Source organism: Palaemon carinicauda, chromosome 41 (genome assembly GCF_036898095.1).
Source record: "Palaemon carinicauda isolate YSFRI2023 chromosome 41, ASM3689809v2, whole genome shotgun sequence".
NCBI lineage: Eukaryota > Metazoa > Arthropoda > Malacostraca > Decapoda > Palaemonidae > Palaemon > Palaemon carinicauda.
In genome coordinates, this window is record NC_090765.1 from 8,122,370 (window position 1) to 8,142,144 (window position 19,775).

Below are 19,775 nucleotides of genomic sequence, written 5' to 3' on the forward strand. Positions count from 1 at the left end.
TCTCTCGAATTTCGCTTCCCTTGCTTTACCTCGTTTGCGAATGTTCTCCATTAAATCCGTAAGATGGGCCAGTGCCTGGCTCATGTCGTCCAATGGAGGGGTTGAAGGTGAAGACGTCGAGGGTAACGCCTCTAGTGCTGGCACGGCAATCTGGACGCAGGGAGGTCCGAGTCGTGTTTTGGGGCACAACCATTTCACTACCCGCTTTCGGGAACAGTAAACTACGCATCCTATCGTTAGGTAGGTATGGTCCCGGAGAGTGTTTCTGGAACCCTCTCACCCACTTGCGCAGCTTTTCACGTGCCGCATCCCTCGACTCCATTGACTTGGGGTCGTTGAAACCTTCGGTCACCAAGGTCCGGCAGATATTGCAGACTTGGGGGTCCCAATATCGCAAGGGTTCGGTAATGATGGTGCAGGGGGCATGAGACCTGCACGCTTTGTGACCGTAGACGTTCTTACTCCTATGGTTGCAGAAGATTGCATTGCATTTCATCTGGGGTTCCTCCTGTAAAGAAAGGAAAATTATATGAGTATGCGATTGTTTATCTCACATGATAAACAGATATGCAAAATTTAGTATTTTAATCATTATAGCTTATGATAGTAAGCTAGAAAGAGATAGGGAAAGACACATACCTGTGTATCCCTTCCAGCCAAGTGCTGTGACCTCCCCCAATATTAAGGATATAGAGTTTCCTTTATCAGGGCAACTCGAAAGAGAAGGGTTCTAACATTGTTGGGTAAGTATTAACTGATTTCTAATCAGAGTATTGAAGGAATTCTATTCTTTCAATATAGGATTGGTCTCAGCAAAAGACTGAACAAGGATACACAAGCTATGTTGAAAATAACTACTGTATAATAAATATTATAGTTTTATGTCTGCAGTATATACTATACTACAAATATACTGGCTACTGTATAATCATATACTGTAGTTCAGCCGGCATGGCTGGCACCTGGCAGCACAGTCCGGCCGGCATGTCGCCGGCTGGACTAGAAATTAGGAAAGAACCATACTTGTGTATCCCTCCCAGCCAATTGTTGTGACCTCCCCCGCCAATATTAAGACTCTAGAATTTCTTGATCAGGGAAAACTCAAAGGAGAAGGGTTCTAACCTCTAGGGATAGAAAGTGTTCTACCACTGACCCCTCTAGACTATTTAATATTGTAGGGTAAGTTATTAACTGATTTCTAATCAGAGTATTGAAGGAACTCTATTCTTCCAATATAGTATCAGTCTCAGCAAAAGACTGTGCAAGGATACACAAAATATGTTGGAAAATAACTACTGTATAATATATACAATATCTGCAGTATATACTATACTGCAAATATACTGGCTACTGTATAATCATAACATGCCGGCAGGGCTAGCACCGAATCTATCAAGTGTAGGAGAAGGCGGCATCCTGCCGCCACTTCCACACGAGAGAAACAATGTTTCAGTATCGGCGCCATCCTTGGCGGCAAAAGAATATCTATTCTTCAGCCTAGGGTGTGCCGACACAGGACTAGTCTTCTAGATCGCAGGGAGAAAGTGGTGGCATCATACTACCACTACAGGTGTGGCCTAGGGAGGCTTAGCCTCCTATGCTAGCAGCTGTAAGCCGGCAGGGGAGTGACTACTCACCCTGCTGCTCTGCCACTGAATACTCTGAGGTTCTGTCGAAAACCAAAGCCGGGATCTTGCCGGCAAAGGTGAGAGACAGAAAAACCTTAGCTTAGTCAAGCCGGAGTGAACTATTCTATGGCAAGACCAGATAAGGTTGCCGCCTATGGCGGCACTCAGTGGAAGGAAGGTTTACCCTTAAATCTCCACAGGAGACAAGTATCGAGTTATATAATTCTAGGAGATGTACTATCTCCCGCTGAATCAATAAAAGGATACACGAGGGTAACCGGGGATAATGTCTGAAAGTATACTACAGCGCCTAGGCTAGGTAGCCTAGCGCGAGACGAGATCTCAGTTACCTAAATCGCCGAAACTCTTAACGTATATGATCGACAAAAGGAAGAGAAAATTATGCATAAAGTATATCTTTACTAGTATAATTGTGCCTAAATAGCTTTCATAAATTATTAATGCTATTACAACCAGGAAGTCGTTCTGCTAACTAAATAACACATGCATAACGAACGACAGCACCCCTGGCGCCTCCTGTGACAGGCCTAGCTCCTTAACATAGAAATTACTCTGTTTTCACTGTGAAGCAGGAGTTAAAAATTATAAACTGTAAAGATTAAATACTCAACTTTCCAGTGACGAAAGAAGCTGGAGATTGCATATTAAATCCTCTCAAAAGCGATCAAAATGTTAGATCAACAGGGAACACCACCGAGCAAAATTGCTACAAATATAGGAATGAGCGCCATCTTGGATGCAGCGCCATCTAGATACTCAATAGAAGTATGGGAGGAAGGGTAACCTTGATAACAGCTCCCCTTCCAATTTTGTCACTCTTCCCCTCAAAACGAAAACTCTATTCAGGGTGAAGATTGCTTTGTGTCGTATCAAGATATACATCCCCCGATATTATGCGATATCCTTAAGAGAAATTTTCAAGGATATTCGCGCCAGGAGTTAGAATCCTGGAGACCTAAAGGTTAATTCTCTGGGAATATCACTGTAGCCAAATATCCCTTAGAAAGCTACCTATAGGAACCTTCCAACATGGCTTGAACCCAAAAATGGGGATTATTCAAAAGAACACTTGTTAAAAAGAGAACTGTTACAAATGGTGAAAAAGCACACATGGAACATGGAAAATAAGTATGTCATTGACAAGTTTACAGCAGAGTACTGCCATAAAGTGATTCATCTACCGCCGCACTAATGTCAATACAACCCTTTTGAATATATATGGGGCCATGTAAGAAACTATATAGCAAGAAAAAATAACTTTGTAATGAAAGACTTGAAGGTACTACCACAGGAATCACCGGATAGAATAACTAAAGAATATTGGAGCAAAGCTGTAAGACACGCTGAGACAGATGCAAAGAATGATATTGCCATAAATAAATTACAGTAATGCCTCACAATACGAAATTAATTGAGGCCGTAGTAGCTTTCGTACCGTAATTTTTCCGCACTGTGAGTCGCCTTTTACATGTAAGTAACCACATTAAATGCTTATGATAAGGCTAAATTCAATCAAACAGAACCATTTGGATCATTCAGTAATAACCTATCCGCTAGTAATCTATAAAGTAAATGTATAATTAGAGCAAAGAGTAAAACAAAGCAATAATACTTGGAAAATACAGTAACAAAAATGTGGAGCCTTACCTTTGGAGTGAGGCGATGTCTGAGATCGAATTGGTGGGACTGTAGAGGAGGATGACAAAGGGCAGAAAACATATGCACTTAACTTTACAAAACAGAGTAATAAATGGCAGAAAACAATAAAACTTAATTTTAGGGAACACATTAACTAATGGCAGAAAATATTAACACAACTTTATGATAAACTTAAAATTGAATATATTGTTTTTATTTCCTTTTTCTAATTTTGTATTTTTTTACTTTACATTTTGTATTTTTTTACTTTACATTTTGTATTTTTTTACTTTACATATTGTATTTTATAAATTTAATTGTATATTTTCTTCATCACTGACACTTTCCTTCCTTTTTGGATCACTTAGAGGTTCGTCTTGGTCTACTAGTACTGAAGGCCTCTTTTTAAAAGAAAACTATCCAAGGAAGCTTGTTTCTGTCTGGTTCTCAAAACATTCCTGAAATGACAAAGGCAAACGTCATTTAAATATTCAACCTCAAGACCTGTGACCTTTTCTTTATGTGTTTTTGACAAAAGCTGTTATTTTATGGTAGAAAGTTAGAGCTTCCTTAATTTCTGCCGTGGTCATAGGGTCATTCTCCTCCTCCTCGCTGCTAGAGAACTGTTATTAACTTTTTTCAGTTGCATGGCCTCTAACTCCTTTAGGTCATTCGTCGTAAATTCCTCTAGGTGCTTCTCGATAAGCCCATTGATGTTGGCCTCGTCAACTTCCAGACCCATGGATGTTCCGAGTGTAACGATCTCGGCAACCTCATTTTAAGCAATAGGTTCAGGATCGTCAACTTTTTCGTAATCGTCTTCGCTTCAGCTTAGTCTACGTGGAAGCCCTGGAAATCAAGTGCGGAGATGGCATCAGACCAAAGCTTCCACACAGAGTTCAAGGTTTGCCTCGAAACCTTCCGCCAAGCTGTATTAATGATTATGAGGCATATCACAGTATTGAAATGCTCCTTCCAAAATTCACGAAGAGTGAGGTTTGTGCTCCTAGTGATTTCGAAACATATCTTGGAGATATTTCGTGGAGAGTTTCTTGAAGTTGGAAATCACTTGCTAGTCCATGTGGTGGAGGAGAGGGCTAATGTTAGGCGGAAGATAGAGAACCATGATGAAGGACTACTCTGCAAGGATATCTTCCTCGAGGCATTTTCTTCCAGAAAAGCCCAGTTTCATTGCAGTTGAAGACTTGCTGGGGACTAGCCCTCCTGGACAGTCATCTCATTGAATGTCTTAACAAAGGCTTCGGCCGCTTTCGTATCCGAGCTTGCAGCCTCCCCATGACACACCACCGAATAAATGCCAGACCGTCTTAAATTTTTCAAACCACCCCCAAGAAGCCTTATACTCTGGGGGTGCCTGCTTTAATGTCCCTTCTCCTGCGCCGTTTTCAGCCTGAGCATTCACGAGATCACTCAAAATGGTGCTGGCCTTCTGGCTGATTATCGTTTCGGTGTTATGTCTCCAGCAATTTCCATGTCCTTAATTCAAACAGGCAGCAGTCTCTCCATCTCATCATGGACGTGGCTCCTCATGCTGGAGGAAACAGTCACACCCTTAGAAGGTGTTGCTGCTTTGGTGACTTCCTTCTGTTTAAGGATAGTGCCTATCGTCGACGAATTTCGGCCGTATTCCTTCATGATCACACTTAACTGCATGCCAGGCCTGTATTTCTTGATTATTTCCATCTTTGTCCCCATAGAAAGCATCCTTTCTTTCCCTGCACATCAGCCACTTTCTTGGGACCCATGGCTAATAAACTAATGTAAATATGATACAGTACAAAAGTCACGAAAGCGAAATCACAAACACAAAGTTAATGCGTACAATACCACTGCTGAAATTAAATTGAAGAGGAATGCCAATGCGTAGATGCATGATGGGAGACAGTTCAGTAGATGCTGACCAATAGGAGAGCAGGATCATATGGCAGTAACTAGCATCTGAGTAGGGAGATAACCAATGGGAGCGGGGGAGGATGATGGCTAGTTTACGGGCTGGTGGCACGCAAATTTTATAATCAGTCTCTAAGACGGTCGGGCTCTCGTACCGTACCTCCTTTCGTAGCGCGAACATTTTTCGTAATGTAAGTCGGAAAATTCTTTGCATCTCGTGTCGCAACGCGAAAAATTTTTAAGCAGAATCTTTCCTATCACGATGTATGACTATTCTTAACTCATTTGTCATTGATCTCGGCGACAACGATGATTCGCTGTAAAGCCAGTGTTTTTTTTTTTTTTACCCGAATTTATAAATTTTTTGAAAAATAGATGTTTAAATAAGGAAGTTTTTGTTTTCCTTCAAAAGATAAGTATATTAAAATATGCTACATATAATGCTAATATCTATACAGCAGTATTTATTTTATCCATTAATACATAGAATGATAGAAAATATATGCAAATAATACATATATAGGAAGAAATAAATAGAATAGGGAATGAAAATAAGGAAACCTGTGTATGCTACTTATAAAAACCAACCTTTAACTGCTAACCCCAAGGTCTTAAAAGCAAAACTAATCCCCCCCCCCTGTTTAATCCAGCTTAACTTCGGGTGTGTTTGTTTTAAGAGTTGTAGAGTTTTAAAGGAAAGTGATCAAAAGAAGAGGAATCCTCCACTAAATATTTTGAGAAGGGCCGTCGCTCAACAGTCGGCTTTGATTGGAATGGGTATAGTAGCTGCGAGAAGCAGCATCCCCTCCCGCTATTGGAGATAGTAGGTGCCAGACCCTCGATAATTTCTTCAACGGCTATTACCATCTTCTGCCTGAGAATACCCCCTTTTAAATAACCTAGGTTTGTATAGCTAGGAAAAGTACAAGTTAATTTTAATTGTACTAGTTAATTTTAATTTTATTTTATTTTTATAATAGCTGACTTTAACAGAAGATTGATAGGTGCAAAAATTTTATGGTAGTGCATTTGAGCATTATTTTAGAACTAGTATATGTGACCCATGAAAATGCTGGCTGAATATTTAGATAGATGTGGATGCATGCATTCAAACCTTCCCACCCCCATACACAGAATTAAACCTTCCCCCTTTCCTAATTAAAATCCGTTTCACCAGTGTATGACTACTCTCTCCCCCTATCCTAGGAATGAAGAGAGACAGTATTTATGTCTGGAAATGCAGTTGAGCGTGACCAGAAATATATATATATATATATATATATATATATATATATATATATATATATATATATATATATATATATATATATATATATATATTATTTGGGCTCAACCATGTCGTCCTGATGGAAGGTTCCTTTAGGTAGCTTTCTAGGGGATATTTGGCTACAGTGATACTCCCAGAGAATTAACCACAGGTTTCCAGAATTTTAACTCCTGGTGTGAGTATCCTTAATATAACTTTTAAGGATATAACATATCAGGGGACGTATTTCTTGATACAGCACATGGCAATCTTCACCTCGAATAGATTTTTCGCTTTGAGGGGGGAAGAGTGGCGAAAATGAAGGGGAGCTGTTATCAAGGTTACCCGATGGATCCCCTCCCAGTACTACTACGGCGTATCATTCCTTTTAACGTAGCCATTTAAGCACGGTGTTCTCCCACGTTGCTCACGGTGTTGTTACTGTTTTCAAGGAATATTATCGTGCAATCTCCAGCATCTTCATCCTCTGGAAAGTTGAGTATTTAATCTTTCCTGTGTACAATTTTTGGCTCCCTTCTCACAGTTAAATTAACATAATTTAGGTGTATTAAGGGGAGCACTGCCATTCCCGGAGGCGGCCATTTTAGACCGCTGTCGTACGCCATAAATGCTTTATTTAGTTAGCAGTAAGACGTTCCCGGTAATTAGCTATAAAGAAGTTCCAGCCAGTTAGGCAAAATTATACTAGTGAAGATAAGCTTTACACCTGTAATATTTCCTCTTCAGAATAAACTTTTCCATTGTATACGATAGGGCCTCGGTGGTACTAGCAAAGCCAAGATCCCGATTCGGGTTAGGCTAGTCTAACTCATTTTAGTATGCTTTAGTAACGTTATCCCCCGTTTAACCTCTTGTATCGTTTTTATTAATTCGGTCGGAGATATAGATAACTCCTAGAATTACTAGTATAATTTGGTAGGCTTCTCTTTTAGAGAAATGAGGATAAACCCTTCCTTCCCCCTGAGTGCTGCCAGCCTAGACAACAACCCTATCTTCCATCATCGCCATCAAGTAGTGTACTCCGGCTTGACTTGGATAGCGTTTTCTGTCGATCTTCTTTGCCGGCGAGTATCCCGGCTTTGAAATACGACAGTAACTCGGTATTCTGTCCTGTTGCCGACAGCGCTACTGATAGGGGAATAGTCATTCCCCTGCCGGTTACATTGTTTTCAACATAAGAAGTTCGGCTTCCCTAGTCCACAACCGAAAGTGGGTAGTATAACTGCTGCCGCCTTTCTCCCTTGTGGACTAGAAGACATGTCTTATATCCAGCAATGTCTCAGGCTAGGGAATCGTTATTCCTTTGCCGCCCAAGACGGCGCCGGTATAGGAAACTGTTTTGATTTGCAGCCAACAGTAGGAGGCATACCTGCCGCCACCTTTCTCTGTGAAATATAAGACCCTTTCCCTTCCTCTTCTGTCCTTTAGTCCTGTGGCCGGTATTCTACAATCACCCCCGCTTGCTGGGCTGACTGGGTTACCGGCCGGGCTCCTACAAAGGCGGTTAGGTTGCCGCTTCGACCATCTCCCTAACGGAAAATAAGCTCCGGGAAAGGTTGAGCCGCCTCTGACGGCTGCCGGTAGGAAACCCATTATACTTTTGAGTATTCTTCAGTCCTCTCTTGGACAGCCATCCATAAACCCTGTAACTGGCAGTACAGCTGGCAACAGAAATTGTGGCTGGATGGAAGCTAGAATCAATGTATTCCTCCCCTTCCATTTGAATCCTCATTCTGGGAAGAAGGCAGGAGGGACAGTAGTCCCTACACCCCTAATTATTGTACTAAACTATGATAATACGGTAGTCCTTCTTTCCATTCTCTCTCTCTCTCTCTCTCTCTCTCTCTCTCTCTCTCTCTCTCTCTCTCTCTCTCTCTCTCTCTCTCTCTCTCTCTCTCTCTCTCTGTCAGCTAGTGCCGCCAGGTACTAGCCTAACCCGGTAGCATACCGGCAAAACTACAGTATAAGACAATACAGTAGCCAGTATTCTGCAGTATAACAATACAGCAGTTAGAAAACTACAGTATATAATGATACAGTAGTATGAAATTTCCAACATACTCTGTGTATCCTTTCACAGTCCATTGTTGAGACCGTTTAAAAAATGTTAAGGTGAAGTATTCCTTCAACATTCTTATGAATCCTAGATCATCGGAACACCAATGATTACCTGTCGGTATTAATATTTTACAAGTGGTGGAGTTAGTGTTAGTATCCACTGACTCCGGCTCTACGTACGAGAGTTATTCCACTCTGTATTTTCCCTAATTAGGAAATTAAAAATGTTAATATTGTAGGAGGTCACAGCAATTGCCTGGAGGGGAAACAGATATGTGTCTTTCCTACTTATTCTCTAGCTTACTATCCTAAGCTATGATAAATAATGGTAAAGTATACTATTTTATGCATGTGTAGATTTATTAGTGAGATAAATTACCCTATACTCATTTCACTCTTACTTCCTTACAGGAGGAGGCTAAGGTGAAGTGTGCAGTCCTGTTCTGCAACCACAAAAGTAGGGACTTTTGATGCCACAATATGTGCTTGTCTCATGCCTCCTGCTGCATCGTATCCGGATCCCTGAGATACGGGGACCTGTATTTCAAGCATATATTATATCAATGATATAAACAACCTAGTACTCATTCACCCTTTTCTCCCTTACAGGAGGAGCCAATGGCGAAGCGTACAATTGTGTTCTGCAACCACAAGAGTAAGCACTTTTGTAACCATACGATGTACAGGTTTTATGCCCCTGCTGCATCGTATCTGGATCCCTGAGGTTCTGGGACCCACAGGATCGCTCCAATCGCTTGACCTTGCTGACCGACGGGTTTGTAAAAGATACCCCTGACACTACGAAGTCAAGGGATACAGCAAGGGAAACCCACCAAAGGGGAGTATGAGGCTTCCAGAAGAACTCTCCGGGACCTTACCTACCTAACAAATCTTTGAAGTGCCTACTGTTCCCTAAGGCTCAATCGAATACGTTTGTGCCTCAGGCACAGGTCCATCCTCCCTCTATCCAACGGACAGTGGACACGGATATCAACAGGCACTGCAAGGCTTGGACATCCACCAAGATCGGATGTCAGAGGTGTCCATTGACACCGGACAGGACCTACTGCTAGAAGGCCCTGAATAAGGAGTGGTTCAACCACCCACAGAGGAAGAAGGATCCGTTTCGACGGTGACTGACGTCCCTCAGCTCACTGTACCGTCATATCAACTTATGCCGTCAACCTCTTCAGCCCCAACTCCCCAACTGGCTAGACAGGTCGGCAGGAGCGAAATGCTCCTAGAGTCGATCCAGCAGATGCTGACACTGTTCCGGAAGGAACGAGAGGAGAATAAGCAAGATCTCAAAGAGACGAAGAGAGAGGTACAGGGAAGGAAACGCCCTGGCGCTTCCAGGGGCTCCGCTAAGCCCCTTAAACCTCCCTCACTGCTCCGAACCAACCCCTGGAGGTAGACGGAACACATGCCCATGTTGAATGGGAAGCTTTATATATGTAGAAGTTGGGGTCCAATCCCCTTGAAGAGCTTCAATTCTGGCCTAGCTTTCAGTGTACCCAGATTGCTACGTGAGACTGCAAGATGAACCTACATCCTGCGAGGAGACTATACCGAAGGAAGTCATTGTCCTCGAACATGACAAGGCACAAGCCATCCTTACCAAGACCCAGAAAGGGGCCGGATATACTAACGCCAAAGTCTCAGCATTGAGCAAGAAGCATCCAACCTTCATTGCTCCTTCCCCCTTTCGGGGAAAGCCCTAGAGTGTGTCATGAGAGCAGTCGAGGAGGGCAAACCCTGCCCAATCCTAGAGAAATGAAAACCATTAGCTCTAACTATGCCCACCTGCGAAGAGAAGTGGGAAGAGGTACATGACTTCATGTATCTGGGGCGAAGACCCTTTCCTACAGGAAGTGGTCCAAGAAATCATTACCAAAACCACTACGGAGAATAGGAACCTGCTCCAAAAGTGGGGCGTGTCCTCAAAGAGGAAATCATCATTAGAACTGCACATTTTCCGACCGTGACCATGACCACGGTGCCTCAAATGGTAGTCCAGCCGTAAACCACCTTCCAGATGATCTCTCATCAGCTGGAAGCTAATCAACTGTATATAATCCACTCTGAAAGGCACTCGACCACCTTTCGCCCCTACAAAGGTAAGGGCCCAAGAAGAGGATCCTCTGGAAATCCCTCAAGGGTGGAGCAGGACGTGGTCACGGAAACATGTCCTCAGGAACCTCTAAACAATGAGAGGTTCCAGGTAGGAGGCAGACTTTTCCACTTACTGGATCGTTGGACCTTCGATCCCTGGGTCCACAGCCAAATTACGAATGGACTTGGTTGGAAATGGAGCAGAAAATCCAACTTTCCAAAATTCTTCCAACACTTCACCCTCTTACTAGAAGAATATACCTCTGAACTCTTGAACAAGAAGGTAATGAGGAAAGCGAAGTCTATCAAAATTCCAGAGAAGACTGATTTGTGTTCCCAAGAAAGACTCGGACAAACCCAGAGTCATTCTAGACTTGTCTCCACTCAACAAGTTCATCGAGAACAACAAGTTCCGGATGCTTACAGTGCAACACATAAGAACCCTTCTACCAAAAAGGGGCATATACAGTCTCAATAGACCTGGCAGATGCTTACTGGCACCTACCAGTCAGTCCCCCCTCTCCTCCTACCTAGGATTCAGGCTACAAAAGACAAAATTTGTCTTCACAGCCATGCCCTTTGGACTAAACATAGCCCCAAAGGTATTCGCAAAGCTAACAGACACGATCGTCCAGCAGCTACGCTCCGAAGGAGTACAGGTAGTAGCATACCTGGACGATTGGCGGGTGCGGGCAGCATCCAAGGCTACTTGTCTGCAAGCGGCAGGAAAGGTGATCCAGTTCCTGGAACACCTGGCCCTCAAGATCAATCGCTAGAAGTCTCACCTTTCTCCAGCTCAAAAGTTCAATGGTTAGGAATCCATGGGAACTTGCAGTCACACCACTTCTCTATTCTATTAAAGAAGAGGAGGGAAATAGCAGTATCTGTCAAGAGACTAATCCAACACAAGAGGATTTCAAAATGCCAACAGGAAAGAGTACTGGGCTCTCTCCGGTTCGCAGTAGTGACAGACCCGGTGCTAGAAGCACAGCCAAAGGATGTGCGAGGAGTTTGGAGAAGATACGCATCAAACACTTGAAGAGATCAACAAGGTTGACACCGACCCGATTGCGCACGCCATTAAGGCCGTGGTCAACGAATAAGTGCCTAGCACAGTCAATTTTCTTGCAACCACCACAAGCATCAGTGGCAATACACACGGAAACCTCCCTGAAAGAATGGGGAGGCCAGCCACATGAAAGGAAAGGTCAAGAAATTGATCATTCCAGTTCAAAAAACTTTAACATCAACATCTTGGAGGCTATGACAGTGCTCCTTACATTGAGGAGACTATCCCCTCGCAGAACAGTCCACATCAGATTGGCTCTGAACAACGAGTTGATAGTAATATGTGTAATCGACAAGGCTCGAGTTCACCTCACATCAACCACGTGATGTTAGCCATCTTCCGCCTGGCAATGAAGAGAAGATGGCATTTATCAAGCAGTTCACCTTCCAGAGTTCTGCGATGTGACGGCGGATGCTCTATCCAGGCGAAAGCCAATATAGAGACAGAATGGTCCCTAGACGCAGACTCATTCTCCTTTATTTTCGATAAAAGTCCTTGAACTGCTGATTGACCTCTTCGCAACGAGCGACAACAAGAAACGACGTTGTTATGTAGCCCCTTATGAGAACCTTAAGCAGAAGCGATAGACGTCATGTCTCTCAGCTGGAACGGATGGAATCGAATTTATCTGTTTCCACCAACCAGTCTCCTGCTAAAAGTCCTCGACAAGCTAGGATCCTGCAGAGGAACAGCTCCTGTAGTGGACCCCAAAATGGCCCAAAAACAATTGGTTTCCTCTAGTTCTAGAATTGAAACTAGCTGTTTCCTCTGCCATACCAAGTTTTATCGAAACTGGTGCAGAAGTCGGCTGTTACATTTCATCCTCGAGAACCAACATCCTACATCTCATGATTTTTTTCCCCCTTGCAGCGAACAAAAGTTTGGGATCTCGAAGAATGTGGCCGACTTCATTGTAGAGTACAAGTCAAGTCCAACCAGGAGACAATGTGGATTGTCTTGGAAGAAAGGGGTAACCCTCGTATAAACAAGGGGACCAACAGAAATTTCAACAGGTTTCTGTCTCTCTTTCTTCTTTTACCTACTTGAACGAGGCCTGACTTCCACTACGATAAGCACGTGTAAGTTGGCCCTGACTAGACCTTTTCTATACGCCTTTGAGACGGACCTCATAAGCGAAACCTTTTTTAAGGTACCAAAGCATGCACTAGACCCAAGTTGGCAACCCCTCCAAAGCCCATTACATGGGCGTTGGTCAAAGTCTTGCACTATGCTTTGAACCTAAACAATGAGGAGTGTACTCTAAAAGAACTACACAGAAAGTCAATTTTCTGTTTGCAATAGCCTCAGGGGCTAGAGTTAGTGAAATATTGGCCCTATCAGGGATGTAGGCCATATTCAGTTCACAGAAGAGGGAGAACTGAATCCTTTCCCTGATCCTACTTTTCTCGCGGAAAACGAGCTGCCCACCAAAAGGTGGGGTCCTTGGAGAATCTGCCCACTGAAGGAAGATGTCTCCCTATGCCCATTAGGGTGTCTTTAGGTCCATCTTCGTAGAACTTCGGACTTCAAGGAAGGACAGCTCTTCCAAGGCGAAACCTCAGGATCAAAATCTATCCCTAAAATAACTGAGACCAAAGCTCACCTACTAATTTGCAGAGTGGATCCTGACAGCTCACCCGCACTTCATGATCCTAAGAAAATTGCTTCTTCATGGAACTTCTTCCAACACTATACGAAGCAAGTACATAAGATAAGACATGTTGTGGTGGTGGCGGGTAGTTTTAAAAAACCCGTCTAATCCTGCGCCGTACAGTGAACTGCTTTGGGACTTTCCAGTGCATCGGGTGCATGGGTACATTTACCCTCGAATGCAAATCACAACGATGGTTAACACACAGTTCCATATAGGTGCATATCTGACTGAATACACCAGTGCCGAGTGAACATTGCATCACGGTGTTCATACATTTTCAAAATCTGTACAAATCAGTCGGATTTGGCTTCACATTTCCATTGAGTGGCATCATTTTGATGAAATTATATATTTTTCCGACAGGAGAAAATATGGACCCTGATGTGTTTTCAATGCCGGATCAGATTCATACCTGTAACTACAATTGATAATCTAGTTACAAGGTAAAATACTAAACGTATTTGCGTCTTATTGCTGCTATCTCGGTTACAGACGAATAAAGTATACTAGAGTTTTAATTAAACCCTAGAAGGGCCCAACTTGAAATCAGAGTACAGATTTCTAAGGGATGAAAAGGTAATCTCTGAGATTTACCGTCCGTTCCTGTGGAGATACAAACTTTGAATCCTTATAGTCGAAGTCGACACTTTCCCTGCAGGGGTGCAGGAAACCCTAAGCTGGTTCCAAGCTTAGTGAATATGACAAATAACGTTAATATCATATGTAAAGGTCTAGTAGACCGTATAAGGAACTCATTCAAAGTCAAGGCACTTATACAAACCCACAGATATAGTACTTTCAAGTAATTCTCTGGTAAACTTCCATCAGGACGACATGGCTGAGCTCAAAAAACTGATTTTGAGCAAAGCGAAAGATCGATTTTTCGGTGATATGGCCATGTCGTCCTGATGGACCCTCCCTTCTTTCAAAAAGGGAGTATACAACTATGTTACGAAAGACCCCACCCGAAACTACTCTATCTGTTGCTATTCATGCTTAAATGCAACAAGGAATAATAAGCCGTAGTAGTACTGGGAGGGGATCCACCGGGTAACCTTGATAACGGCTCCCCTTCATTTTCGCCACTCTTCCCCCCTCAATGCGTAAAATCTATTCGGGGTGAAGATTGCCATGTGTCGATCAAGAAATACGTCCCCTGATATTATGCCATATCCTTAAAAGTTATATTAAGGATACTCGCACCAGGAGTTAGAATTGTGGAAACCTGTGGTTAATTCTCTGGGAGTATCACTGTAGCCAAATATCCCCTAGAAAGCTACCTAAAGTAAACTTCCATCAGGACGACATGGCCATATCACCCAAAAATAGGATTTTAGCTTTGGTCAAAATCTGTTATATATTTATATATTTATATATATATATATATATATATATATATATATATATATATATATATATATATATATATATATATATATATATATATATATATATGTATATATATTTACACATATATATATACACACACATGCATACGCACACACATTTATATCGTAAGCCGGACACATGCTCTTTATTATAGTGGGATATTACTGTATATACTAATGTAAGTAAGAAAGTAAAGTTAGTTTTCTTTATTGCAGAAAGGAATGTTCTGAAGTATCTATATATGGATTGGCTAAAGTTTCTCCTGGTGACTACTATGATCATGAAACAAGACACTTTTCACAAGCTCGGGACATGGAGCACATAAAAACTGAAAAGGGGGTTCTCTTCAAATTTGAAACTTTCAAAAAGGGTTTCTTTGAACTTTCAAAAAACAGTAAGGTATTGAGCCGCTTAATGTGGGTAATTGACTATGGTAAAGAAACCCCTGTTGATGCTATTCTGATAGAAGGGAAAAAATGCTTAGAGGAAAGATGTTTGGAAGTTCCAGAGGAGAATGAGAGGTGCAGGGTATTGTCTGTTTTTTATAATTACCCCGCAAACTTACTTTTGTGTTTTAATGAAGAAATTCCAGATGATGTTTTCAAAACATTTGAGGGTGATCTTCATAGCATGTGTAGTCAACTTCCTTCCTATAGTGTTGTGTTCTCAAAATCATTAACAGATAAATTTGTGTGTGGTTATATTTATCCAATTTATTCTGAACCAGGGAAAAGGTTTGATAAGTTCATTTATGGTATAAATGAATTTTTTTCCGTGTTGCGAGAAGCAACAGTAAGCACTCTTCCTATATCTGCTATAGTGGATAAACCAAAGAACAGATATTCTGGTAGGGTCAGGGATTCTGTTTCAGATGGTTTCAAAACTAACATTAAATTTGAGTCAAATGTAGAGGTTTTGTCAGAAACTAAAAATACTGTTGGAACCTTTAACTCTGATAACATAGCTGTTGTTCATTCAAATAGACTTATAAAACAAGGCAGTGTAGGACATGGAATTACTAAGAGTTCCGGAGTAAAAGGTGAAATACTCTGCACTCATAAAGAAAGTGTAGGGAGAGGACGAGGAACAATGAAAGGGAGAGGAAATAGTGTTGGATCATATGCACAGAGAACGGAGTACACCACTAGAGTTGGTGAAAGTAGAACAAAAGAATCATTAAATTTCTCAATGGATAGGAAGTTAGAAGATTTTTGTGATAATTTCTCAATAGAACTGGATTGTACTCCTGTAATAAGCCTGAATACTAATGGAGCAAATGTAAAGAAAGTTACTAAAAATACCGGTACTAGTGATGTTACTGTTGAATATATTCATGAACAACATGTGAAAAGGAAAAATACCGATATGGTAACCACTCATACATTGTGTGCTTCCAATGCAATAAATACTCCAAATTCAGAAATCTTGACAGCTCATCGTCAGCATACCCATGGATTAAATATCTCTTGTAGCAACCAGCACATAGACACCGACTGTATAGTATCTCAGAGTGATAGCAGTGATTTATTTAGAGATAATGTCGTGGAACAAAATAAAGATCAGGTCATTCGTGAAGAAAAATTTGATCGTTGTAATGGTGGGAGTACATTAACCATGTCAGAGGACTGTAACAAAAAATTACATGAAGACAATGTCAATAAATCCAAGAGGGGCAGTGCTTCATACAGTGAATTCCCTGAAGATAGTAATGATAAACCAGCTTTCTATACAAAAGAAGAAACTCAACCAGCTAATAAATTCCTAGGAGGTGATATTAAGAAATCAGAATACTTGTATTATACAAAATCACAGGATACCAAGTTAAATCATTCCAGTGAATCTAAGGTGACAATGAAAGAGAGTAGTTTTAAGAATAGTGGTTTGAAACAAAACTGTAATTCTACAATATATAAGACTGTTGAACCATCTAATAAACTTCCAAGAGGTGATATTAAGAAATCAGAAGATGATAATAGGAAATCACAAGTTACCAAGGAAAAAGATACTAGTGAGTCTAAGGGGACAATAAAAGAAAGTAGTTCGAAGAAAAGTACTCGGAGTCAGAACTGTAACTCTACGATGTCTGTGAATGCTGAACTAGCTAATGAAATTCCAAAAGGTGATGTTAAGAAATCAGAATATGATGATAGGAAATCACAGGATACCAAGGAGAAAGATACTAATAAATCTAAGGTGACGGTAAAAGAAACTGATTCTAAGAAGAGGGCTCTGAGACGGAACTTTAACTCTACAATATCTGAGAATGCTAAAAAGGAAATGTGGCAGAATGAGGAAACAAAAAAAAGCAAAAAATCTGAGAAGAAAGTAGACCCAAATATATGCTCGCAGGTGGAGACGAACAATAAAAAACTCGTCCAGGGATTGTGTAATGAAGATCAAGATGAAAAATCATATTTGAAAATAGGAAATCAGGATAATCATAAAGTCAAGACTTGTAAGGAAAAACCTCAAATGAAAAGCACTTTCCTTGAAGCTGATAAAACAGCAGATGATATGCTTGGATTCCAGCGAAAATACTATGGTGTTGTCAATGATACATCTCTTGAGAAAGTGATCCTACTTCTAGGGGCTTCTGGAAGTGGTAAGACTACACTAGTGAACTTAGCTGCTAATTATTTCAAAGAAAAGAAATCTGCTGATGAGGAACTGTATCATGTAGTGACTTCTTCACCAACATCAGAGATCACAGCTTATACATTCTGTTCTGCTCCTGATGAGATTCCTATTACAATTATAGATACCCCTGGCCTTAATGATTCGTCTGGAGCTGAAGTACGAGACCATATACAATCTCTTAAAACTTTTCTTGCAAATGCATCAGCCTGTGAATTTCAAATTCATGCAATAGGTTTTGTTGCACAGGCATACTTAGTTCGCTTAACATCCTCTGAGCGCTTAGTAATGGATTATGTGTCAACAATATTTGGCCAAGGTGTTAAAGATCACTTGATAACTTTAGTTACCTTTGCAGATAATCAAGATAATCCTCCAGTTGTTGAGGCCATGAAGAATTATGGAGTGAGCTTCAAACTTTCTTTGAAATTTAATAATTCTGCCTTACATAATAATAAAGCAGAGGAAGTAGATGATATAGATAGAGTTTATTGGAGGATTTGTTGGAGAAATTGGAAGAAATGCATGAAAACATTAAGAGATTTGTCACCTCTTTCTGTCAGTACTATGAAGGCAGTTCACAGTGAGGTATTTGCTTCTACAATACTAAAATCTACTGAAAGAGATTTAACGGGTAATTTGAAAACCTTTTTTGGTTATTCTAAGGAGGACAGAATTAGTTCCAAAGAAGCCCGCAAAGTTTGTGCAGAAATCTGGAATTTGGCAGCTGTATTGCAACATTTCAGAAGTTTGAACAATGGTTTACACAATAGCCGTGAAGATGTACTTATTGAATTTGCTGCAGAGATTTGTAAAGCAAAGCAAATATTTGATAAAGAGAACATATGTTTTCTTTCATTAAATCCTGACACACCCTTAATTATCAGTGGATTACAGGTTATTCAGACCATGGAATCCCTATATAAGCAATCAAAGAGTTTGCATACTAAGACAAATACATTGTCAAAGAATGTAACAGAGTGGACACACTGTCACAATTGTAATGATGTCCACAAAATGGAAAGACTGCCACCTGGAATATGGGAAAAACTGTCACGTGGAATATTGAAAAAACTGACAGGATTTGATAAAGTTGTAGTTGCCCTTAAATGCATAGATTGCAGCTGCCCTGGAGAAGTACATGGTGTCAGTGAAACTAGATCTCCTTTTCATCCTGACATAGTAATAGAAAAAACATATACTGATCTTCAAAATGTAATTCATCAGTATTCTATTCCAAACTTCCCCATTTCAGAAGACTGGTATTTGAAGTTCCTAAATCAGCTTTTACCATTTGAATACACATATTTTATTAAGGATATCGATACTTTTGTAAAGAAATAGTATTTTAGAGTATTTCTAGGTATTGTGAAGGGAATAATTACCCTTGAATAAATTAGGCTACCCTCAATCTAATCGAATGACATTTGATTCTGTTCCATGTTTGTATTTGTGAAGTATAATCTGCAGTTAATAAGAAATATGATGTTATATATATAGGTTTACCTATAGACATGAAGGATTTTTCAGTAATGTGTGTAGTAATTTGTAGTGTACTATCCCATTATGAGCATTTAGTGATATGAAATCAAAGTGCTATTACCTTTGTGTTTGTAAAAACTCTCTAACATCCAAGAATTTGAGTCTAAATTTTCCTCTGGGTAATTGTTGAACCTTAGGTTAATGATTTGGTGCTCCATTAAAATATATCACTGGTAATAGTATACTACTTTCATTTTGATGAATATTGCTCAAAACTTGTAACCATTATTAGTAATAATGATTTTTCTTAGTAATAATAATTTGTAAAGTGGTAATTTTTTGGTATTACTTCAGCAGTATCATTTGCAATAAAATTATGAGAGAATACTGTATTTTATATTTCAAAACTTGATTAACCCACATGAGTTTATCAAAGCAAAATTCAAGGCCAAAAACCCTCACTTTTTATGACTAATCAGAGCGTGATGGAAATGAGTAGGGAAAACTAAGTGTAACCATAAGTAAAATGATGAGACGATGGGGAATTTTAGAATTAGGAAAAGTGGATCAGAAGAGATAGCCAAGGGAAGGAAAACCCTTGTCTTTAAAGTCGAGTGGTTGTTTAACAAAAGGGTATCTCAAATAGTGGCAGCTTGCAGCAAAAAATTAAAAGGGGTAGCCAGTGTACAGTATAGATATAGTTCAAAATAAAACAAACATGAAAGGAAATTTTAAATCCTAAAAATATATTTTTATCTTAATATCCTAAATTGTTAGCGTTTAAGCTCAATTTCTTAATTCTAAAATTAAATCCATTCTTGTTTTACTTGATATTGGAAGACTAATACAGTTAAAGGTTAAAGGCCACTCATGAATGGCAGATCAAGGGAC

At 40.5% G+C, this 19,775-nt stretch overlaps 1 protein-coding gene across 3 annotated transcripts in view; it reads left to right on the forward strand.

The window, feature by feature from the left end:
* The window catches only part of LOC137632600 (uncharacterized), a 252,824-nt gene extending 233,555 nt beyond the window's left edge, over nt 1-19,269 (forward strand). For all 3 annotated transcript variants that reach the window (XM_068364638.1, XM_068364641.1, XM_068364639.1), the window contains exon 3: nt 14,984-19,269. In XM_068364638.1, coding sequence (XP_068220739.1) covers nt 14,984-18,746 — 3,763 coding nt within the window. In that variant the 3' untranslated portion in view covers nt 18,747-19,269. The remainder of the gene's footprint in view (nt 1-14,983) is intronic.
* Nucleotides 19,270-19,775: the final 506 nt, after the last annotated feature.